General features: G+C 46.6%; 2 protein-coding genes across 3 annotated transcripts in view; one reads left to right on the top strand and one right to left on the bottom strand.

Moving 5' to 3' along the window:
* ABHD12 (abhydrolase domain containing 12, lysophospholipase) overlaps positions 1–13,156 on the top strand; it is an 80,446-nt gene extending 67,290 nt beyond the window's left edge. For both annotated transcript variants that reach the window (XM_045009029.1, XM_045009028.1), the window contains exons 8-13: positions 328–365; positions 1,108–1,187; positions 2,766–2,848; positions 4,622–4,700; positions 6,228–6,355; positions 10,919–13,156. In XM_045009029.1, the coding sequence (XP_044864964.1) occupies positions 328–365; positions 1,108–1,187; positions 2,766–2,848; positions 4,622–4,700; positions 6,228–6,355; positions 10,919–10,958 (448 nt within the window). In that variant the 3' untranslated portion in view covers positions 10,959–13,156. The remainder of the gene's footprint in view (positions 1–327; positions 366–1,107; positions 1,188–2,765; positions 2,849–4,621; positions 4,701–6,227; positions 6,356–10,918) is intronic.
* Positions 13,157–14,362: 1,206 nt separating this feature from the next.
* PYGB (glycogen phosphorylase B) overlaps positions 14,363–18,103 on the bottom strand; it is a 45,512-nt gene continuing 41,771 nt past the window's right edge. Inside the window, exon 20 of the mRNA XM_045009027.1 lies at positions 14,363–17,609. Within this exon, the coding sequence (XP_044864962.1) occupies positions 17,457–17,609 (153 nt within the window). The 3' untranslated portion in view covers positions 14,363–17,456. The remainder of the gene's footprint in view (positions 17,610–18,103) is intronic.

The following is an 18,103-nucleotide window of genomic DNA, read 5'->3' as shown; positions in this document are numbered from 1 at the left end:
TAGCAGCTCCTTTAATCTCCAGTCATATAAAACAGAGCAGTAGGGAAGAGGAGGAAGTATTTTGAGGTGTTCTTTAAGCCCTCTGAAAGGCTGTCCAGTATCTGAGTGTTCAGAATTACTGCAAAACATCAGTCAATTGAGCCACTCACTGTCTGTTGCCTACACTTCCAACCCTGACACTGGCTTGAAGTGCAGCTGTCTTGAGATCAGTCTCAGAGCTAGATCTTCCAAGTGACAGTATGTTATGCTTTGAGTTGCTGCGGTTCTTTAGCAGTGAGTGATGAAAACACTTGATTTAACACGAAATGTATTTTTTTTTCCTTTTAGAGTTGCAACAAATTTAGTGAGGCGTCTTTGTGAAAGAGGTAAGGCTAATGAGACAGGGACACTCACTGTGTGGCACAAGTTGCACTTATGGCCCTAGCTGCTGCTTGATTACCTTGGTCTGACTTTACTGCAAACGTAATTGTATCTTATGCTTTTGTATAATATACTCTTATTTGGAACATAATTCCCCAAAATGTATCTTTTAGTATTATGTAAGCCTTTCCCAATGCAAACCATGGCATCCCTCAGTGTGAGCTTTGGCACGCTACTTCGGTGGTGGTATTACCAAAAATTATTTAATTTTATTCAGAACTTTCACTGTCTTATGGCTAGTTGGAGTATTTTAGGTTTTGGTTTGGCAGCTTTCGTAAGGGTTGAATTACCTTAGACACCCCTTCTATGCCATTCCAAGAATGCAGCTGTAGAGCTTTCCAGTATTCATCACAGCTCTTTAAAATGGCTGCATGAGCTTGACTGTGACCTCGGTATGCACATTTGTGCTGCACAGTTTCCCAGCCATAACTCAGTGGTTCAAGGGAGGATCTGAGGCACATGTAATTATTTTAGACACCTTTTCAGCCATTAGGAAATGGGTAACTCATGTCACTCCATCTGAGAGGAGAATATTGTCTCACTTTGCGCATTTACCCTGTCGTGTAGCGTCTCTAGCATATAAAGATTGCCCCGCTGTGGTGCCACTTCTGGTCTATTTGCTCTGCTTTGTCTTAACTCACCTGAGTTTAGTGCTTTAATGGGCTGTGCTATGTGCTCCTGTTTCAGAAACTCCTCCAGATGCCCTCATACTGGAATCACCATTTACTAACATACGCGAAGAAGCAAAAAGCCATCCGTTTTCAGTGGCAAGTACAGACTTCGGTTTTTATTACCTCATATTTAGTCACAAACACGAACACATTTACAAATTCCTCGTGGGCAGTACTAGCACACCTGAGTGAGTTCTGTAAGCCCCTAGCGATTGGCAGTGTGTGTTGTTGTAGGGCACGAAATGCCTTTGTAGCAATGCACCTTACAAATGAAATAAAGTATAATTAACAACCATATTTGGAGTCTGATGCAAGAAAAGGAAAATTGGGAATGAAAAGTAATAAAGCCAGGGGTGAGAAATACAGACCAATTTGGCTATGTCCGTGGGGAGAGTGTTCCCCACCACAGGGTTCACCAGTGCAAAGGCATGGTCCCCTGCTGACGAAAGGCATGACTGGCACGCTCTCTCAGTGAGTGCAGATACCGCTCCGAGGAGGCTCAAAGGAGCATCAAATACAGCCCGGGTACACTCCATTTAGGGCTTTTAAAGCGGTGCTATTCCATTTCATAGCCAACCAGTGCAGTTCTGAGCCGGCTGAATGTGGTGGAGAAGCTGGACCAAGAAGTTAAAATGGCCCAGACTTTCAAATGAGTGCACTTCTGCCTGAGGCATGGAGCTGTGTACACGCACATGTACATGCAGATCCAGCTGGCCTCTGCACATTAGCGGTGTTATACTCCTAAGTCAGGAGTGCACAAAGGAGCATGTACATTTAGGTGTACAGCTGTTTGAAGGTTGGGCTAAAATAATTACCAATCCTCATGGCCACAAGGCCATGTGTAGCTGTTACAAGTACATCCCAGGACCGGACCTGCCCAGGGAGTGCAACTGGAAACACTTCACCCACTGTGCAGCCATGTGGGTTTCCATGGGAACAGCAGGGCTGAAAGCTTTGCCACAACTCATAACCTGACTACTTGCCAGTGACTCTCCTGTGTAGGCCAGGTACCTGACAGCTGGGTGAACCTCCTTATGGTCAATCTCTTCCTAGCAGCCAGACTTCTGTTTTCCCAGGGTTGATGGTGAAGTTGCTCTGACACCCAACAAAGGTGACCAACACACAAATAAGCAAACCCGCAGGCCATGTCAATGTGGGGGGAGGGATAGCTGAGTGATTTGAACATTGGCCTGCTAAACCCAGGGTTGTGAGTTCAATCCTTGAGGGGGCCACTTAAGGATCTGGGGCAAAAATCCGCCTGGGGATTGGTCCTGCTTTGAGCAGGGGATTGGACTAGATACCTCCTGAGGTCCCTTCCAACCCTGATATTCTATGATTCTAATGTGGCCAGGCCTGTGGCAGCTCTTGTGACATTCTGGGTAAAACAGCAGCAGATTGGTATCCAAGAGGACTCAAGCAGTAATGCTGATATTAGCTTGGAGAACTTGGCGATTAAAATAATCCATGACTGTGCACTAGTAGCCAAACAATGACAAACAGTGAAGTGTCTCTGCAGCGGTACCTGTGAGTTTGGCTGCATATACTCCAGTAACCAATGTGATATCTGGTAGTGTATAATACTCTCTTATTCCGGGTGGGAATGTTCCCTGCAGGAGTCTTTCCTGCTGTTCAGTGGAATATGTATATTCATATACTTACAATTTTTTTCTTCAGATATATAGATACTTCCCTGGATTTGACTGGTTCTTCCTTGACACTATTACAATGAGTGGAATTAAATTTGCAAATGATGAGAAGTAAGTAATGACTGAGCCCTCTCAGTGATATACTCATAGGTGAGACTGACTAGAATAAAGCCAACACCATGGGAATGTATGCCAAATTGCAATCTCTTTTTTTGCTGAAGCATTTAGAACTTGCTTAAGGAGGTTTCAACAGCTCTAACTGGCCTTGGGTGCGACATAGGTGTATAAAAGTGTGGGTGTCTGGCTCCATCTCAGGAAACTTCAACACACAACTGTCAGTATCATTTTTCTTGGTTGCTTTTTCATTTTTTAATGCAGTTAATCATATTCTAGGTGCTGTTCAAACCAACAGTTTCTCCCTTGCACAGGAAATAGCCTATCTGACTAGCTAGTTAAAGGGAGTGCATAAAAGTGATAGACTATATGGGTGTCTATAAATACGACTTTTGTTATTGTTGGTTTCTTACAAACTTCTCTATTTAATACGTTGAATAGAACTATCCTATTCAGAGAGTTAGATAGTTGGAAATTTGGCTGTTATAAACTGGCATGATCCAGGCTTTCCCTAATCATACTTTCCACTTTTATAGTGTCTGCCATCAAAGAATGTAAGCACTTTACAAACCTCAATGAATTAAATCTCTCAACACCTCAGTAGAGAATAATGCTGATCTACAGAGAGGTTAGGTGACTTGCCCAAGATCACACAAGAAATCTGTGGCATAGCATAAATAGAATCCAAGTCCTCTGTCTTAGCCAGTAGACCAGTGTTTCTCAAACTGGGGTGCGTGGACCCCTGGGGGTCCATGAGGGTATTCAAGAGGATCCGCTGGACCTGCTAATTAACTCCTCCCCTTCCCTCCCAGGGCCTCTGACATGCTGGGAGTGGGGGGCGGGGCCTGGGGCTGAGTGGGGAACTTGAGGGTCCATGAACAAATTTAAATCAAAATGGGGGTCCTCGGGTTGCTAAAGTGTGAGAACCGCTGCACTAGACTGTTCTTCCCCTTTCTTTGTAATAAGAGCACAGTAATTTCTTTTATAATCATAAAAAAGAAATCTACTATCTTATTGACCTTACCGTGGGGTGATGAGCTCCCCAGCAAACAGATTCTCCCATGGTCTTATTAATCATTTTTTCATAGATCATATTAATTGGTGTTTTGAACAAAATCAGAAATGTGGTTAATTATGTGTAGAAATTGTTTGTAACTATAGCTTCCCTGGAAATCCCACCAAATATCATTACAAAACTTGTTGGTCATAAAGCTCTCTTATGACCCCTAATAAACACTTTCCGATTAGTGTGTAGTGGAATAGTTCGTTGTTTTGTTACACACAGTGGGCTCACTCTTTATTGTTTTAAAAATAAACTCTGTAGCAATCCACTGTGCTATGTTTACTTTTGCCAACTTTGCAGAATATGAATGGGACTCGTATTTATTAGTGGTGTTTGTTCGAGAAGAGGGACAATAAGCCAAAGATAATTGGCTCCATTTGCATTTGAAGGGACAAGTGTTGAATTTGATGAAGCTAGTAGTTTTGATTATTGTGACTGTAGCTTAGCTTAATGATGCTAAAATTGTTTTTCAAAGGGCAAGGATAGGTGGGAATTGTTGGCTTCTCTATCTTAATTATTTCTCACTTCTAAAACAGTCTACAGTAAAGAACTGCCTGTCTATAGAAAGGCAAAATATTACTCAGAAATGACAAGTATTCAGAAAGCATCTCTTTTTCAAACATGTAACCAGAATGTACAGAGTGATTAAGCATAGAACTTTATTTGATTATTTTTATTCCTAGTGACAATTGTAACCCTTTTTGCAGTGTAAAATACATTTCCTGCTCGCTGCTTATTCTTCATGCTGAAGATGATCCTGTTGTACCATTTCATCTTGGAAAGAAGGTGCGTTTCTTCAGCTATCCTAACAGATCTGCTTCAAGTTGCCCATTTGATAGGAGGGAGTAGTGTGTCTTAAACAACCACCCACACAAATGATGCCATTCTGTTCAGAAAAAGGTAGCAATATGATGTTAAGAACTAGCAGCTTTAGTAATGACAGAGGTGCATAAAGTGAGTGGTGCTGAAGGGATAAGATGTTGGGTGGCAAATCTTATCTATATATTGAAACAAGCCCTCCAAATATCTGGTACTTGCTAAGGGAAAGGGGTGTGAAGAATTTATCAGCCTGCCAAAAAAATGTTTTTGTGGGAGGAGTTAGGGGAAAAGCGTTACTGTTCTACTAACCCAAGAATGGGAATGAGAGAGAATGAGCACAGATGGACAGAATACCCCTTAGCTTCCTGGATGCAAGGGTTCAAACACTAGTAAATAAATTCATTTTAAATAGTTGTTTTAACCAAGCTATGCCAGGCAGATTTTACCTAAATAGAAACTTAATTGCAACAGTTCTTTACCAACCTACTGCTCAATTAGTTAGCTGAAGGCAGAGGAACTTTGATCTCTGGTTATAATTAATCCCATTGCCCAATGTGGTTTGGGATTTGTTTGTGTGCGCACCGTTATGGTGTTTGTAATTCATACTGGGGCCTGAGCTGCAATCTGCCAGCTCATCTCATTCAGGACTTTAGGCTGATTTCAGCGAAGTTAGTTCTGTAATAGCTCTCCTACAAAAGCTCAGTTTTGTCCAACTGAATCTACTGACTGTCCTTTGTAAGCAGAATTGTGCTGGGAAAGTTACTGCATTGTCCATTAGATGGGAGGGTGGGGGGGATGATTAGGTAAAAGGAGATCTCTGAGAATGGAGACGCAAAGTGAGAGCCACAGAGATACAGTAGAACCGCAGAGTTACGAACACTTCGGGAACGTTCATAGCTCTGAACGAAATGGTCTGGTGGTTCTTTCAGAAGTTTACAACTGAACATTGACTTAGTACAGTTTTGAAACTTCACTATGCAGAAGAAAAGTGCTGCTTTTAACCACTTCATTTAAATGAAACAAGCACAGAAAGAATTTCCTTACCTTGTCAAATCTTTTTTTAATTTATTGTTTTAGCAGTTTGTTTAACACAGAACTGTACTGTATTTGTTTGCGGGTTTGGGGGTTTTTTTGGTCTCTGCTGCTTCCTGATTGCATACTTCCGCTTTCAAATGAAGTGTGTGGTTGCCTGGTCAACTCGTAACTCTGAGATTCTCTGCATTGCAAAATATGTGGTGGATACATATCCCTTTGTGCATCTCTATCACCCCCACTTCCTAATGGGTGCTGTATTAACCTTTTACTTCCACCAAAATGCCCCCTCTGCTCCCGTCCATGTGTGTGGGGGTGTACACCAAATTACTATGTATCTTAATCAAATAAAGCCCATTGTATCAATAAAGCAAGTATACTTTTGGCCGGCTAGCATTGCAGCACAATTTTGAAAAGCTGTCATTTGTACCTCACTTTTTTTTGTGTGTGTCCTTTCTACAGCTTTATAACATTGCTGCACCATCTCGGAGTTTCCGTGATTACAAAGTACAGTTTGTTCCATTTCACAGAGACCTCGGCTACAGGCATAAGTACATATACAGGAGTCCAGAGCTACCTCGAATACTGCGGTAATAAACAGGATCATGTTAAATGTATTAAATCGGCATCATTACTGAAGTGTCACAGTGAGTAGGGAACAGATGGATAAAGCTTGTTAGATCCAGGCTGCTCTGAGTTGACTTGCAATATGGAACCTGTTCTAGCTATAGACAGTCTGCGGTCGATATTTGCTGGGATCCATGTTTAGTTTTGCCCACCACACAAATTTCTTTGTGAGTATAAATGAATCCAAACACACTGAATGCTAGAAACCTTTATAATAATACTTGGCATTTACTAATTTTCATCTTCAAAGTAATATGTAAATATTCCTCATAACCTTGGCTATGTTCCCAAAATATAGACTCCAAAAATCAACTTGCCAATCTGTGGGTGTATCACTGCTAGCTACACATACAATACACAGTTATGTGAGGAGATGGAGAACTTGTATTGCTCTCATTATGCATTGGGGGAACGGAGTCAGAGCTGTGACGTGACTGGCTGTCAGTGTATGAACCTGGTTTAGAAGTCAGGAGTTCATGATTCCCACTCCTGCACTCAGCCCACCAGCCACCTCTGTCCCAGACCCTTCCTGTAGGGTCTCCAAGGGCTTGTCTACACTTACCGGAGGAGCCACACTGCGGCGCTCGATCCGTCGGCGGTCGATTTAGCAGGAAGACCTGCTAAATCGACCGCCTATCACTCTCCTGTACTCCACCAGATCGAGAGGAGTAAGGGGAGTCGATGGGAGAGCATCTCCCGTCGCATAGTGTGGGCTCCGCGGTAAGTAGATCTAAGCTACGTCAGTTTGACTTAACACTATTCATGTAACTCAAATTGAGTAGCTTAGATCGACTTTTCCCTTTAGTGTAGACGAGGCCCAAGGCAGATTTTTCAAAGCTGGGCATCTAAAGGTAGGCACCTAAATCCATAGAGTCCCCTGCACAATGGCCTGACTTTGAGGTTTTGAACACCCCCCACGCCTGTTGACTTTAATGGAGCTGCAGGTGGCCAGTACCTTGGAAAATCAGACCACTCCTTTGGGTGCCTGCATTTAGACCCCAAGTTCAAAGGCTTGCGTCTATTTGTGGACGAGACTAAGGTCTAAACTCTGCCTCCCCTGCACAGGCACTTGATGGGGAGGGCTGGTCGCCCTCCCCCACCCTCCCCAGGTCACCTCTGGGTTCAGCCCACCATAATGTGGCTGCAGGTGCTCCGGCAGGGCTGTTTGTGCTGCTAGCTGCAGACGACATGACACTGGTAAATCATTGTCTTGGGTTTAGGCTGCATATATGCAACATAAACCACTATGGACAAGCTTGCAGTAGCTGTAGTTCTTCTTCTTCTTCGAGTGATTGTGCATATGCATCCACTGTAGGTGTTTGTGCCCTCCAGTGCACGGTTGTGGGAGAGTTTTTCCCTTAGCAGTACCCATCGGGGCAGCAGGAGCGCCCCCTGCTGCCTCGCTCACCACGCACAGGCATAAAGGGCCGAGCCACCTGACACTCCTAAGTTCCTTCCTACCCTCTGTGATGGTTGTTGAGGGCTCCCTGTCCTTGCTCCTGCAAGTCTTTAGTCAAATCCTGCATCTAGAACCTGTCTAGTTAGTGTAGTGTATTGGTGAGTTACCTGATTGAAGGAGTTTTGGTGTTTGTGTGGCTCTGGTACTGGGTCTCGGTCCCGGACCCGGCACTGGAGATATGCCATGCTTTCCAGGTTTCAAGCCCTGCCACTCTTATGGTGAGGCAATGCCCAGTAGTGATCCTCACCCCAGCTGCCTTAAGTGCTTGGGGGAGGCTTGTGAGCGATAAATGTGTCATTTGTAAGGGTTTTAAACCTTGTTCTAAACAAGACAGGACAGCCACGTTAAAATAGCTGCTGCTGGAATTGGTGCTGCCTCCTCCATCTGAGCCATCTGCCTTGGTCTGGGTACCGAGCATCAGTATGTCCCTCTGGTGGTACTGTTACCAAGAGGCAGATCGGAGTCACCGGTACCAAAGAAGAGACTTTGGAAATCAGACTCGGCACCAGACTGTTGAAAGAGGTGAAGAGGCCAAGCTGGTCTAAAGCCCCAGGAGGGCGTTGAGAGAGGAAGCACTCTGCAGAGCACAGCTCTAAACAGGGGCGTTCACTGACTCCAGAGCCAGTGCAGGGCTGTCAAGACCAGCTCCTGAAGCACCTTTCTAGGTATCGCCTCATGCCCCAGTACCATCTACACCTGAGGTGTTTGAGGCTGCAAGAGAGTTGTTAAACCTCTTGGAGTCACCCAGCACCAGCATCCAAATACTGTCATCAGCATCTTCCCCTCTGCACCAGGCAGTTCCATTGGACTCAGCCAACAGGGTACCAATTAATGTGGTGCTATCTAGGGGGAAGCCACAAATTCTGGCTCCCCTTTCTTCAGTGTCTGAACCTTCCTCACCAGTCCCTTACAGGTGCAGCACCACCTTGCTCACAAGAAGAGGCTTCTGCTTCATCAGACTCTGAAGTGGGCTCCTGTGTGTCCAACCTAGGCGGTCTCGTCATCAGGAGTATGTCAGTTGCCTGCTTTTGTTTCAATCTCAGTACCAGGAAGGGGCTGATACTGATTGCCCGAGTGTGGCCCCGTCAGCACTAGTTTTCACAGTCAGTCTGCCATTCTCACTCCTGATTTACACAGACCTAATTTCACAGACTCGCAGCTGCCTCCTCCATCCTAATCTTCAGGCCCTTCACCTGACAGCCTGGACGCTTCCTGGTTAGCATCGGCAGGGGAGTCCTGTTCTAGAGCAGTGCAGGAGGTGCTACTGAATTGTAGAAAACCATCAACTAGGACAACTTGCCTTGCCAAGTGGAAGAGGTTTTCCATCTGGCCAAGGCATTTCATCCACCCTAGGATACCTGCTTCCAACCCAATAGCCATAAGACTTTAATGAAAGTAGCATTTCTAGTAGCCACTACATCAGTCAGGAGAGGGGGGGAGTTGAGGGCACTAGTATCAGAACCTCCATATGGTTTTTTTTTTTTTAATATAGATAAAATCTACCTTGATCCTCCCCATCCAAGTTTTCTTATGCAAGTGGTCTCCATTTTTTATGTCAGCCAAGCAATTTTCCTACAGATCTTTTCCCTAAATCCTCATGGTCGTAAAGGGGAGGAGAGACTACACACTGTAGACATCAGAAGACTTCAGTGTTTTATCTGGAATGGACTACATATTTCATGTCTTCATTTCAGTCGTTCATTGCATTTGCGGACAGAGTGAAGGGCAGGCGTGTTTCCACACAAAGGATTTTGACATCCGGTTTTATTCACCTGTTACCAGCTGGCTAACATGAATCCGCTGGATATAGCACTGAGTCCTTCAGGTAGATTCCAAGCAACCTCTGCGGCATTTCTGGCTCACAAGCCATATTAGACATTTGAAAAGCAGCAATCTGGTCATCCTGTCACGTTTGCCCCCCACTACACCCTCTCTCAGCAGCCTAGAGACGAAGCTAAGCTTGGATGAGTGGTCCTCCAGCCCCTGTTCAAATAGACTCCGACCCCATCTCCAGTTGGGACTGCTTGTGGGTCACCTACAATGGAATGGATATGTGCGATTACTCCAAGAATTCAACAGGGTTACTAACCTGTCCGTGACTGTTGCTCTTTGAGATGTGTTGCACATGTCCATTCACAACCCCTCTCTTTCCCCTCTCTGTCGCAGTCTTGCCCATAGGAAGGAACTTAGGAGAGTCAGAGTGGCTAGGCCCTTTATGCCTGCATGTGGCGAGCAAGGCAACAGTGAATGCTCCTACTCCCCAGTGGGTGCTGTAAGGGGAAAAACTCTGACGCTGTGCAGTAAAGCGGACAGACACCTACAGTGCAATCGACATGTGCAACTCAGCTAGAAGAACAACCGTTATGGACAGGTAGGGAACCATTTGTTCAGTGGAAATGCCAATGTGTAGGGCATTTAAGATGTCATCTCTGTTGCCCTGTGCCCAACTCTCTCTTAACTGTTGGGACATTCATAGTCAGCCGTGACTATCACATTGGGAAATCAGGCTTCCAGAGCCAAAGACTGAGCTTTACCCTGTAGAACTGTTCATGATATTTTATCAGCAGGTCAGATCATACAAAGGAGGGCAGATGCTCTTCTTGATAAACCTTGGGGGTTCCTGTTTGCTGTAACGGAGAGCTGTGTGCTCCCTTTGAAGTCAATGCAAAGACTCCCTTTTGGGAATGTCTACGCTGCTCCGTGAAAGTGTGACTGTAGTTCAGCACAGCTTTAATCTAGCTACCACGTGCAACAATAGCAGTGAAGTTGTGGTGGCATGGGCTAGCAACCAGCATACAAGCCCTCCAGGAAGCCTGGATACGTAGTCAGGCAGCCAGCCTGTGCTGATGCCCGTGTCACCACATCTACACTGCTGTTGTTACCCGTGCTCTCTAGACTGAAGCTCTCCCAAGTATGCCTACCTGTGCTACAATCACACCTTCGCCAGCAGCATAGCCAGATGCCTTGATTTTAATGAGCTGTGCCTCAGACCTGAGAGGAGTGTGACCTGGTTTTGGAAAGTGGCAGAGTGGATTTGTCACTGTCCGTTTCTTGTTTTCTTTCGTAGGGAATTCCTGGGAAAATCGGAACATGCACATCATCACTGAAGACTGGCTGCTCGATAGCATTAAGGCTCTTCTTTGTTCTTTTTCTTTGGGTCAGTCTGCCATTCTTTAGCGCCTGGCACTGGCTAAGCCGGGAAATCCTTCATTTGTCCTGATGCATCCATACCCTTGGAAACCCAGACTCCCACATCGGTGTCTAAGACAGGAGGAGGAGAAAGAAATGAAGTTTTAACATGGACAGAAAAACAAACAAACCCATGCACCAGTGCCAACCCATTCAAAACTTGAGCACAACAAAGACCTACCAATGCAGCATAATAATTAAAAGACCAGAGGTTCCTAGAAAACACGTATTGGGACAAATGGCACTTCTTCTACGTTTAAAAACAGCTTAACATTTTGGATCACAAATGGACTGTGATTTACCCACAAAATGTTGGCTGTGACCATCTTTAACTATTGCAGCTGTCTTGCTTCAGTTCCAGGGTGTTTCCTTTATAGAAAATATATATTTAGTTCATCATTTTCTCTCAATGGTTCTAATCAGGAAAGTGCTGAAGATCATGGGGAGTATTGCTGCTTTATTGAAATCAGTTAACTTTTTAATTTGATGTGTACTGGCAAGACAGACACATTTTGAAATAAAAAAGATGTTTTTAAAGACGTAAGACACATATTTAATGTGATGGGGATGTTGTAACACTTTTCCATTCTCTCCCCCATGTCCTTCTTTCTGAGTATCATTCCTGCTCCATACATGCACAGCTCTGGAGTGTTCCTTTCCCGCCTTCCCATATACCTTTGGCAGGAGTACTGGTATCTTAAGTGACTTCAACAGATGGGATTTTATTTTAGAGAAAGTTTTAAAATTTTTGTCTGAGCTTTCCCACTCTCTGAATCAATGGGCCTAGAATATGTAGGAATTTATTTAAACAATAAATGTCTTCCATTCTTCTTTAATTATAAAGAGACACAAGCACTTTCTCGGGGATGAGAGGACAGCGATCCTTAAGAAACTTGCGTTTTTTCCTCCTCAAACACTCACATACATGTTTTAGCTCCAGTTGTCAGGCACAAAGGGAGAGGTGAACTTGTCAGTTCCTTAGGCAAAGTAATTCCTGCATAGCTAAAAGCAAGCAGCAGTAGATAGTAATGCAAATAAACTGTGGTTCTGTTTTTTTTCTTTACACCCCACACCCTGCTTTCCATGCCTCGGGCAAAGACTCAGCTCTCCTGTTCACACAGAGTACACCTGGTTCATCTGTGGCCTCAGTCCCTCTTTCCTCATAGCAACGTGTGCTACCCTGGATGGGTGGCTGGCCAGGGCTGGTTCAGGCCATCCTGGGAGGCTGTAGATTCAGAGGTCCCCGCTCCACTGGAGGCGATGCTCAGTGGAAGCTTCCTCCTTGTACAGCAGGAGGTGATGCACAAGCTGCTCTGTGGTGGAAAGTTGGGCTGTTGGCTGTGCATCCCTTTACCATGACCCTTAGTGAGGCACATCACAGGTGTCCCTGTTCTGCTGTGCCTCCTTCCCTGACTGCTCCCATAAAACAATTCCTGGTTCAGGACACGCACCTCCTCTCCTGCACCCCCACCCCCACTAGCATGGGGGTGGGAGAATGTCACGTACTGGACAATGGGAACTGTAGCTGGAGAACCCAGTAAGCTGGGGCTTTTCAGGGTACTCTAGACTTGGTTGAACTGGCCCTAACAAATCATTCCACATAGTACTCGGTGTAATAGTTTTAGTTCCTAGTGTTCAGAGGTGAACCTTACAGCCTGAAGGGGTCTGTTCCCGTACGCAGTTGTATAAGGCGTAGTGTAACCTGTTCAGCATGCATCCAAGTTATAGCTACAGGCTCATACTAGTTACAAAGCAGACAGTAGATTGTCTGCTGTAGTGTGGTTATACTAAGGTTTTGTCCCATAACACTTCTGAGCTAACCGTGACACTTACATTCTGCACTTATTGCACTGACAGGACAGAAACACTATTTGGCTCTTTGCAATTCAGTCACTACATTCCATCTAATGCTGCTGCTGTCATCTGACTCATGTTAAAGTATAAACTTCAACGAAAATGTCGACTCTCTTCCCATGTGACACAGATTAGATTCCAAAGCATGAACCAGTGCAGTTTATTTCAACATACGTTCCAGTTCATTAGGCCAGTACTGTGCATTAAGGTTGAAATGTTTATCTAAAAGTGTGTAGCTTTATTAAAATGATTGACTTCTGAACACTCCCTGGACTTGTCTTGTTTTTATCTTTGAAGAAAGGAGAGCGCTCAGCTTGAGGCAGAATTGAATGCCTGCCTTGGAGTTGGCAAACCTCGGATCCATCAGTGTGAGGTTCCAAGCAAAAACGGTACAGCGAAGCAGCTGAGCTACCCTTGGGGTCCCAAACGTGTTCTTTGCTTCGGAAGGTACTGGGTGCTCCGCTGATGATGAATAGTGCTGGAGCTATCAGCATGGGCTATGCCAGCTGTTCTCCATGGGGTGGCAGGAGACACGGCACACCACCACCTTTTCACAGGCTTGGTGGTCTCTCAGGTGAGGTTCCTGGTGTCTGAACAAAGGGGGAGAAGTGCTAGGCTGTGCCAATGAATGTCATAGGGGGTCAAAGAGGGGCTGTGATGGCTTACGCAACAACCGGTAACTATACAGTGCATGTGCAGCAGACGTTAATATAACACCCCCTGCGGGCACAGTACTTCCCCACTGAACCTAGTCCCTGTTCTCGCCACGGGTCTGGGGTTCTAGGCCCTGGTAAATGAGTATGGGGTAGGGATGAGAGGGAGGGTGGCAGCTCCTCCTGCCGGCAGGCTTTGGCCAAAGCTGACAGCGTAGACATGAAGGCCAGCAGGACCAAAGTAAGCACTGAGGGGCCTATGTTGGTGAAGGGGTGAGAACTCTTGGCATTGGCTGTCTGGTGGGGGTGGGGGGCCTTTGGGCCTGGTGGGGCTCTGGTCTCCACCACCCCCCCGGGACCCACTGACCACACTTACTCCTTTGGGTGGATCTGGATCTCTGGTCTCCTGAGTGACTTTCAGCTTCTATCATGTTTCTTGCCTATTGCTATAGCACATTATTTTTAATACCCTAAGAATGCAGCGGGAAGGAGGCCAGCACCCATTGCCCCTCAGCCCTGCCTCGCAGGTGCTTTGCTGCAGGAGTGGCATGGCTTAATTAACATCCTGCTGAATTCCCAGCCTGCTGGGGGTTGCTGAGCTTGTCACTAGTATGTGTTAGCATCAGAGCTTGTTAGACCACGTCATTGGCGTACCGGAGATGTGGTGAATAGCCAGAAATGGCTTCTGCAAGGTGCCATGATAAAAGGGGGGAGGGGGAGAAGCAGTATCACAGGTGACTTAATTTGCTGAGCCTAGTCAATTTCTGAGATTTATATTGTGAGACTATCAGTACTGGAGACCAAGGATTTGAACACAAACCAGCTAGGCATTATGATTGTTTTAATTAGTTTCCAATGCACAGGTGAGGAACACTGATTCACTACACAGAGTAATATCCATACTTTGTGCCAACACGTTGAAACAATGCACTAAATCTATTTGCCATGTCCCCTTAGAGGCAGATACAGAAGCAACTGGGCTGCTCAAAGTTCAAAACCTTCCAGGTTCCTGCTCAGTACAAGTTGATTTCCAAGATAGCACCTGTGTTCTGTTGTCACAGTTCAAATATCCCAGTTCATGGAACACAGACTATGAAATGTCAGTAACACATGGACAATCCAGCAAGTACTCCTCCTCGACCAGATCAATGCAAAACACAATGGACATAGATCAGCAGCTGCATGCCGCTGAAGTACAGTACATTCTTTAGCAGGAGTATTGTTGTATATTCAAGAAATTTGACAGTGTTTAAAAATCTGGGAGACACAAGGTGAGTGAGATAATGCTCTACAGAGCTCTGCAGGTCTTCTCCAGCGCCTGTTCACCCAAAAGCTCATGTCTCTCACCCACAGCAGTTGATCCATTAAAAGCCATTATCTCACCCACCATGTCTCTCCACAATCCTGGGTCTAACACGGCTGCACCAACACTACAGTTAACAATTGTTACATGGACTTAAGGGTTGGTCTTTCTGATGATTGAAATAACAGGGCTGTACTTGATTTCAATGCACACCTTTTCTGTACATGGGAAGCGTATCCCCTTCCTAGCTGAAAAGTGACAGGGTTAGTCCTGTCCTTTGCTCATGGGCATAGAGACCTGAGGTAAGTTAACACATCAATGCACACAGCACAGCCAGGTGAGCCAGGACACCACTTCATTTCAAGTGTGCTGTGGCAGATGATATTTCCCAGCAATTCTGTATTTGGCTGTCGGCTCCTGGGCCCAGATCCTCACTCTTAGGCTCCTAGTGTCTGTGCTTTGCCTGACTCCACTTAGGAAATGCACAGGTGGGAGGCTGGGTGAGGACAATGCAATCATCGTATCAGACCACTCAGTGCTGATGGGCTTGTTCTGTGGGAGCTGGGCCGAGGGAGACCATGCAGGAATCTGGCTCTTCCACTTCTGGGAGCCACACAGGGGCAGTGACTGAGCCCAGCTGTGGCTGGTAGGCTCTCTGGGGCCCTGGGATGTTAATTCTCAGGCCCTACCAGGGTCCTGCCCTGGGCTGTGGAGGCCCTTGGCCGTAGATCCTGTCTGTACCTTTCCAGGCCTTTTCCCCATCAGACGCCGGGGGCAGCCACTGGGGTGTCATAGTCCCTGTAGCAGGGGCTTTCTGGCTGCCATGGGCTACACAGTCCCGGCCCTGCCCTGTAGCTCTGTGCGCAGACTGAAGGGCTGTGGAGGCAGTGACTTGCCTGCTAGCTGATGGTCCAGCTTTGGGCCGTTTTCCTTGATGGCGGTGGACTGGTCAGTAGCCAATGCTCCAGGGTGGGCGATGGCGCTTTCTGGGGCTCAGTCACGTGGGACACCTTAGCCTGACTGGGGTAGAAAAGGGGATGGAGCAGTTCTGTGTAGGAAGGGGTCAGTGTGGCCAGCACAGTAAATGCAGGGCCCTTTGCCAGAGGGAAACTGACGGTGAGTCTTTGTCCCTGACTGCAGGGCCCACAACTGTACCAACAATAAAAACAGGGGTGTTGGGTTCAGGCTGGCCTGGGCAGGGGGGAAGCTCTAAGCTGACAGGCTCCTCTTCCCCCAGTGCATGGCACAAGGCCATATGCATGGTCCACACGCCTCAGAAGCCATCCAGCCCCCTGCTCTCAAACAAGCACAGTGTTTACAAGTATTCCTTCAGGCCCCTACAAAGCACAATACAGGCCCAGCTGTGAACTGGCAGCTGCAGGGGGCTTGACCTCACTAAACCAAAATTCTATAGGCAGCGTTTCCGCAGGTTTGCAGTGTCCTGGCCATCTCCCTGCTCAGTGTGTAAAGCGGTTCTGCTTTCCCGCCTGCTAGATGAGGGCTAATACAATCTCTCATGCCTTCATAACAGCTCTACAACCACCACTTGGAGCGGTTATGGGGCCCTGTCTAAGGCACCATTTTGCTCCAAGAGGCACCCTATTGAATTGCTGTCTGCAGGCTGCTTTTTAATTCCAATTAGGTGCCGTCTTTAGCGCAACTCTCAAAACCCCTGGCCCCACTTGGTAAGGAAAGAGGGTGGTTTCAATCTTGGCTGAAGTCCATTAGCTGCCAATTTTCAGCATGAATCTCACACACCCCGTCCTCCAGCTCACCTGGGGCTGCTAGGTGCAGACGCAACCACCAGGTTAGGGCTCAGGTGGGCTCTGAAAGCCCCTGCTGGGCTCACAGAGTCTGTCAGCTCCAGCTGCAAGTTTCCTGCTTGGCAGTTTAAAAATAAATAAATATAATTTTGTGATAATTAAAACAGGCCAGCTGGCTAGTGGAGTTTAATCCTACTTCAACCAATGCAGCAAAACTAGCCCCCTCGCTAGGGTGGAGTCATTTACCTTTAGCCATAACATGTTAATAGGGAAAAAGAGGTGTTTTGGCTCCACTCCTGCTTCACCTAACCAGTGTCCCAGCTCTGACCATGGCTGGAAGGTGTAAGAACCTGGGTGAGGCCCCTAGCAGTGACTGGCAGGGTGGGAGACGTGGGCAGGCTCAGACCACGCTGGCAGATCACCTGAGCAGGGTGTTCAGCAATCACCCCTCTACAGACACTAGAGCAGCCTTTCTACGGATGGGGAAAACGAGACTTTCACTAAGTGCTTGGCCTAGCATGGGATGTAACTGCAGGAAGCCGATGCAGCCATTAGCTCACTCAACACGGTACAGGACATGCAAGTTGGCTAAATGAGTAACACACAGAATAGCTTCAGTTCTAACCAGGTTTCCTGCTCCTTCTGTTTTACTTGTTTTCACACACAAGGCTTTGGCCAACATCTCCCCCTCTGCTCTTATTAAAAGCACCCTCTTCTCCCTGGCGAATGCCCTAGTTTATAGAGTCCAGACCCTCAACTGGTGTAAGTTCATCTGTGCAAACCTAGCTGGAAACCAGAAGCACCTTAAGCCTGCATCAACCAGACACACATTTAGTGCCCAGCTTATTCCCTGGGGATGTTAGGTGGGGGGATCTTCACAGCTGATGGCTCCACACCCCAGATTTCTCTGGCATACTCGGTGATCGTCCTGTCACTGGAAAACTTCCCCGAGGAAGCAATGTTCTTGATGACCTTCTTAGTCCACTCTCTTGGCTTCTGTAACAAAGACGAAAAGGCAACATGAAACCTCCTGGGTCACAGCTTCGGAGTGTGACTTACAACAGAGGAGTGAGCTGCTTCTGGGCCATCCCCTCCCAGTCACTCTATGCTCCCCGTTGGAATAACAGCCCTGTACCGACTACCCCCCTCACTAGCATGGACTGGGGCAGGCAGCTCGTGTTAACTCTCTGCTTTGTGAAAACACAACCATACCTATTGCTGCTGCAGCAGGCTTCCTTACGCAACAGAACCGAGAGCTGGAAAAGCCTGATAGGCCATCTAATCCAGCGCCTGGCCAGTGCAGGGCTGTTCTCGTGTACATTTACTAGCCTTCTGGCCGACAGACTGCTACTATCCAAGGGATGGGGTCTCCACCACTTCACCTGGAGCAGGACAGTGGTTGAGGACAGCTCTGCACTAGAAACTTTTACTGGTACTTTTTGCCACAAGTTGGGAATGGGCGACAGGATGGATCACTTGGTGATTAACTG

This window comes from Mauremys mutica, chromosome 3, assembly GCF_020497125.1.
Source record: "Mauremys mutica isolate MM-2020 ecotype Southern chromosome 3, ASM2049712v1, whole genome shotgun sequence".
In the NCBI taxonomy this organism is placed as follows: Eukaryota; Metazoa; Chordata; order Testudines; family Geoemydidae; genus Mauremys; species Mauremys mutica.
The sequence above is the reverse complement of the archived record's forward strand: the minus strand, read 5'-3'. Positions and strand labels throughout refer to the sequence as shown.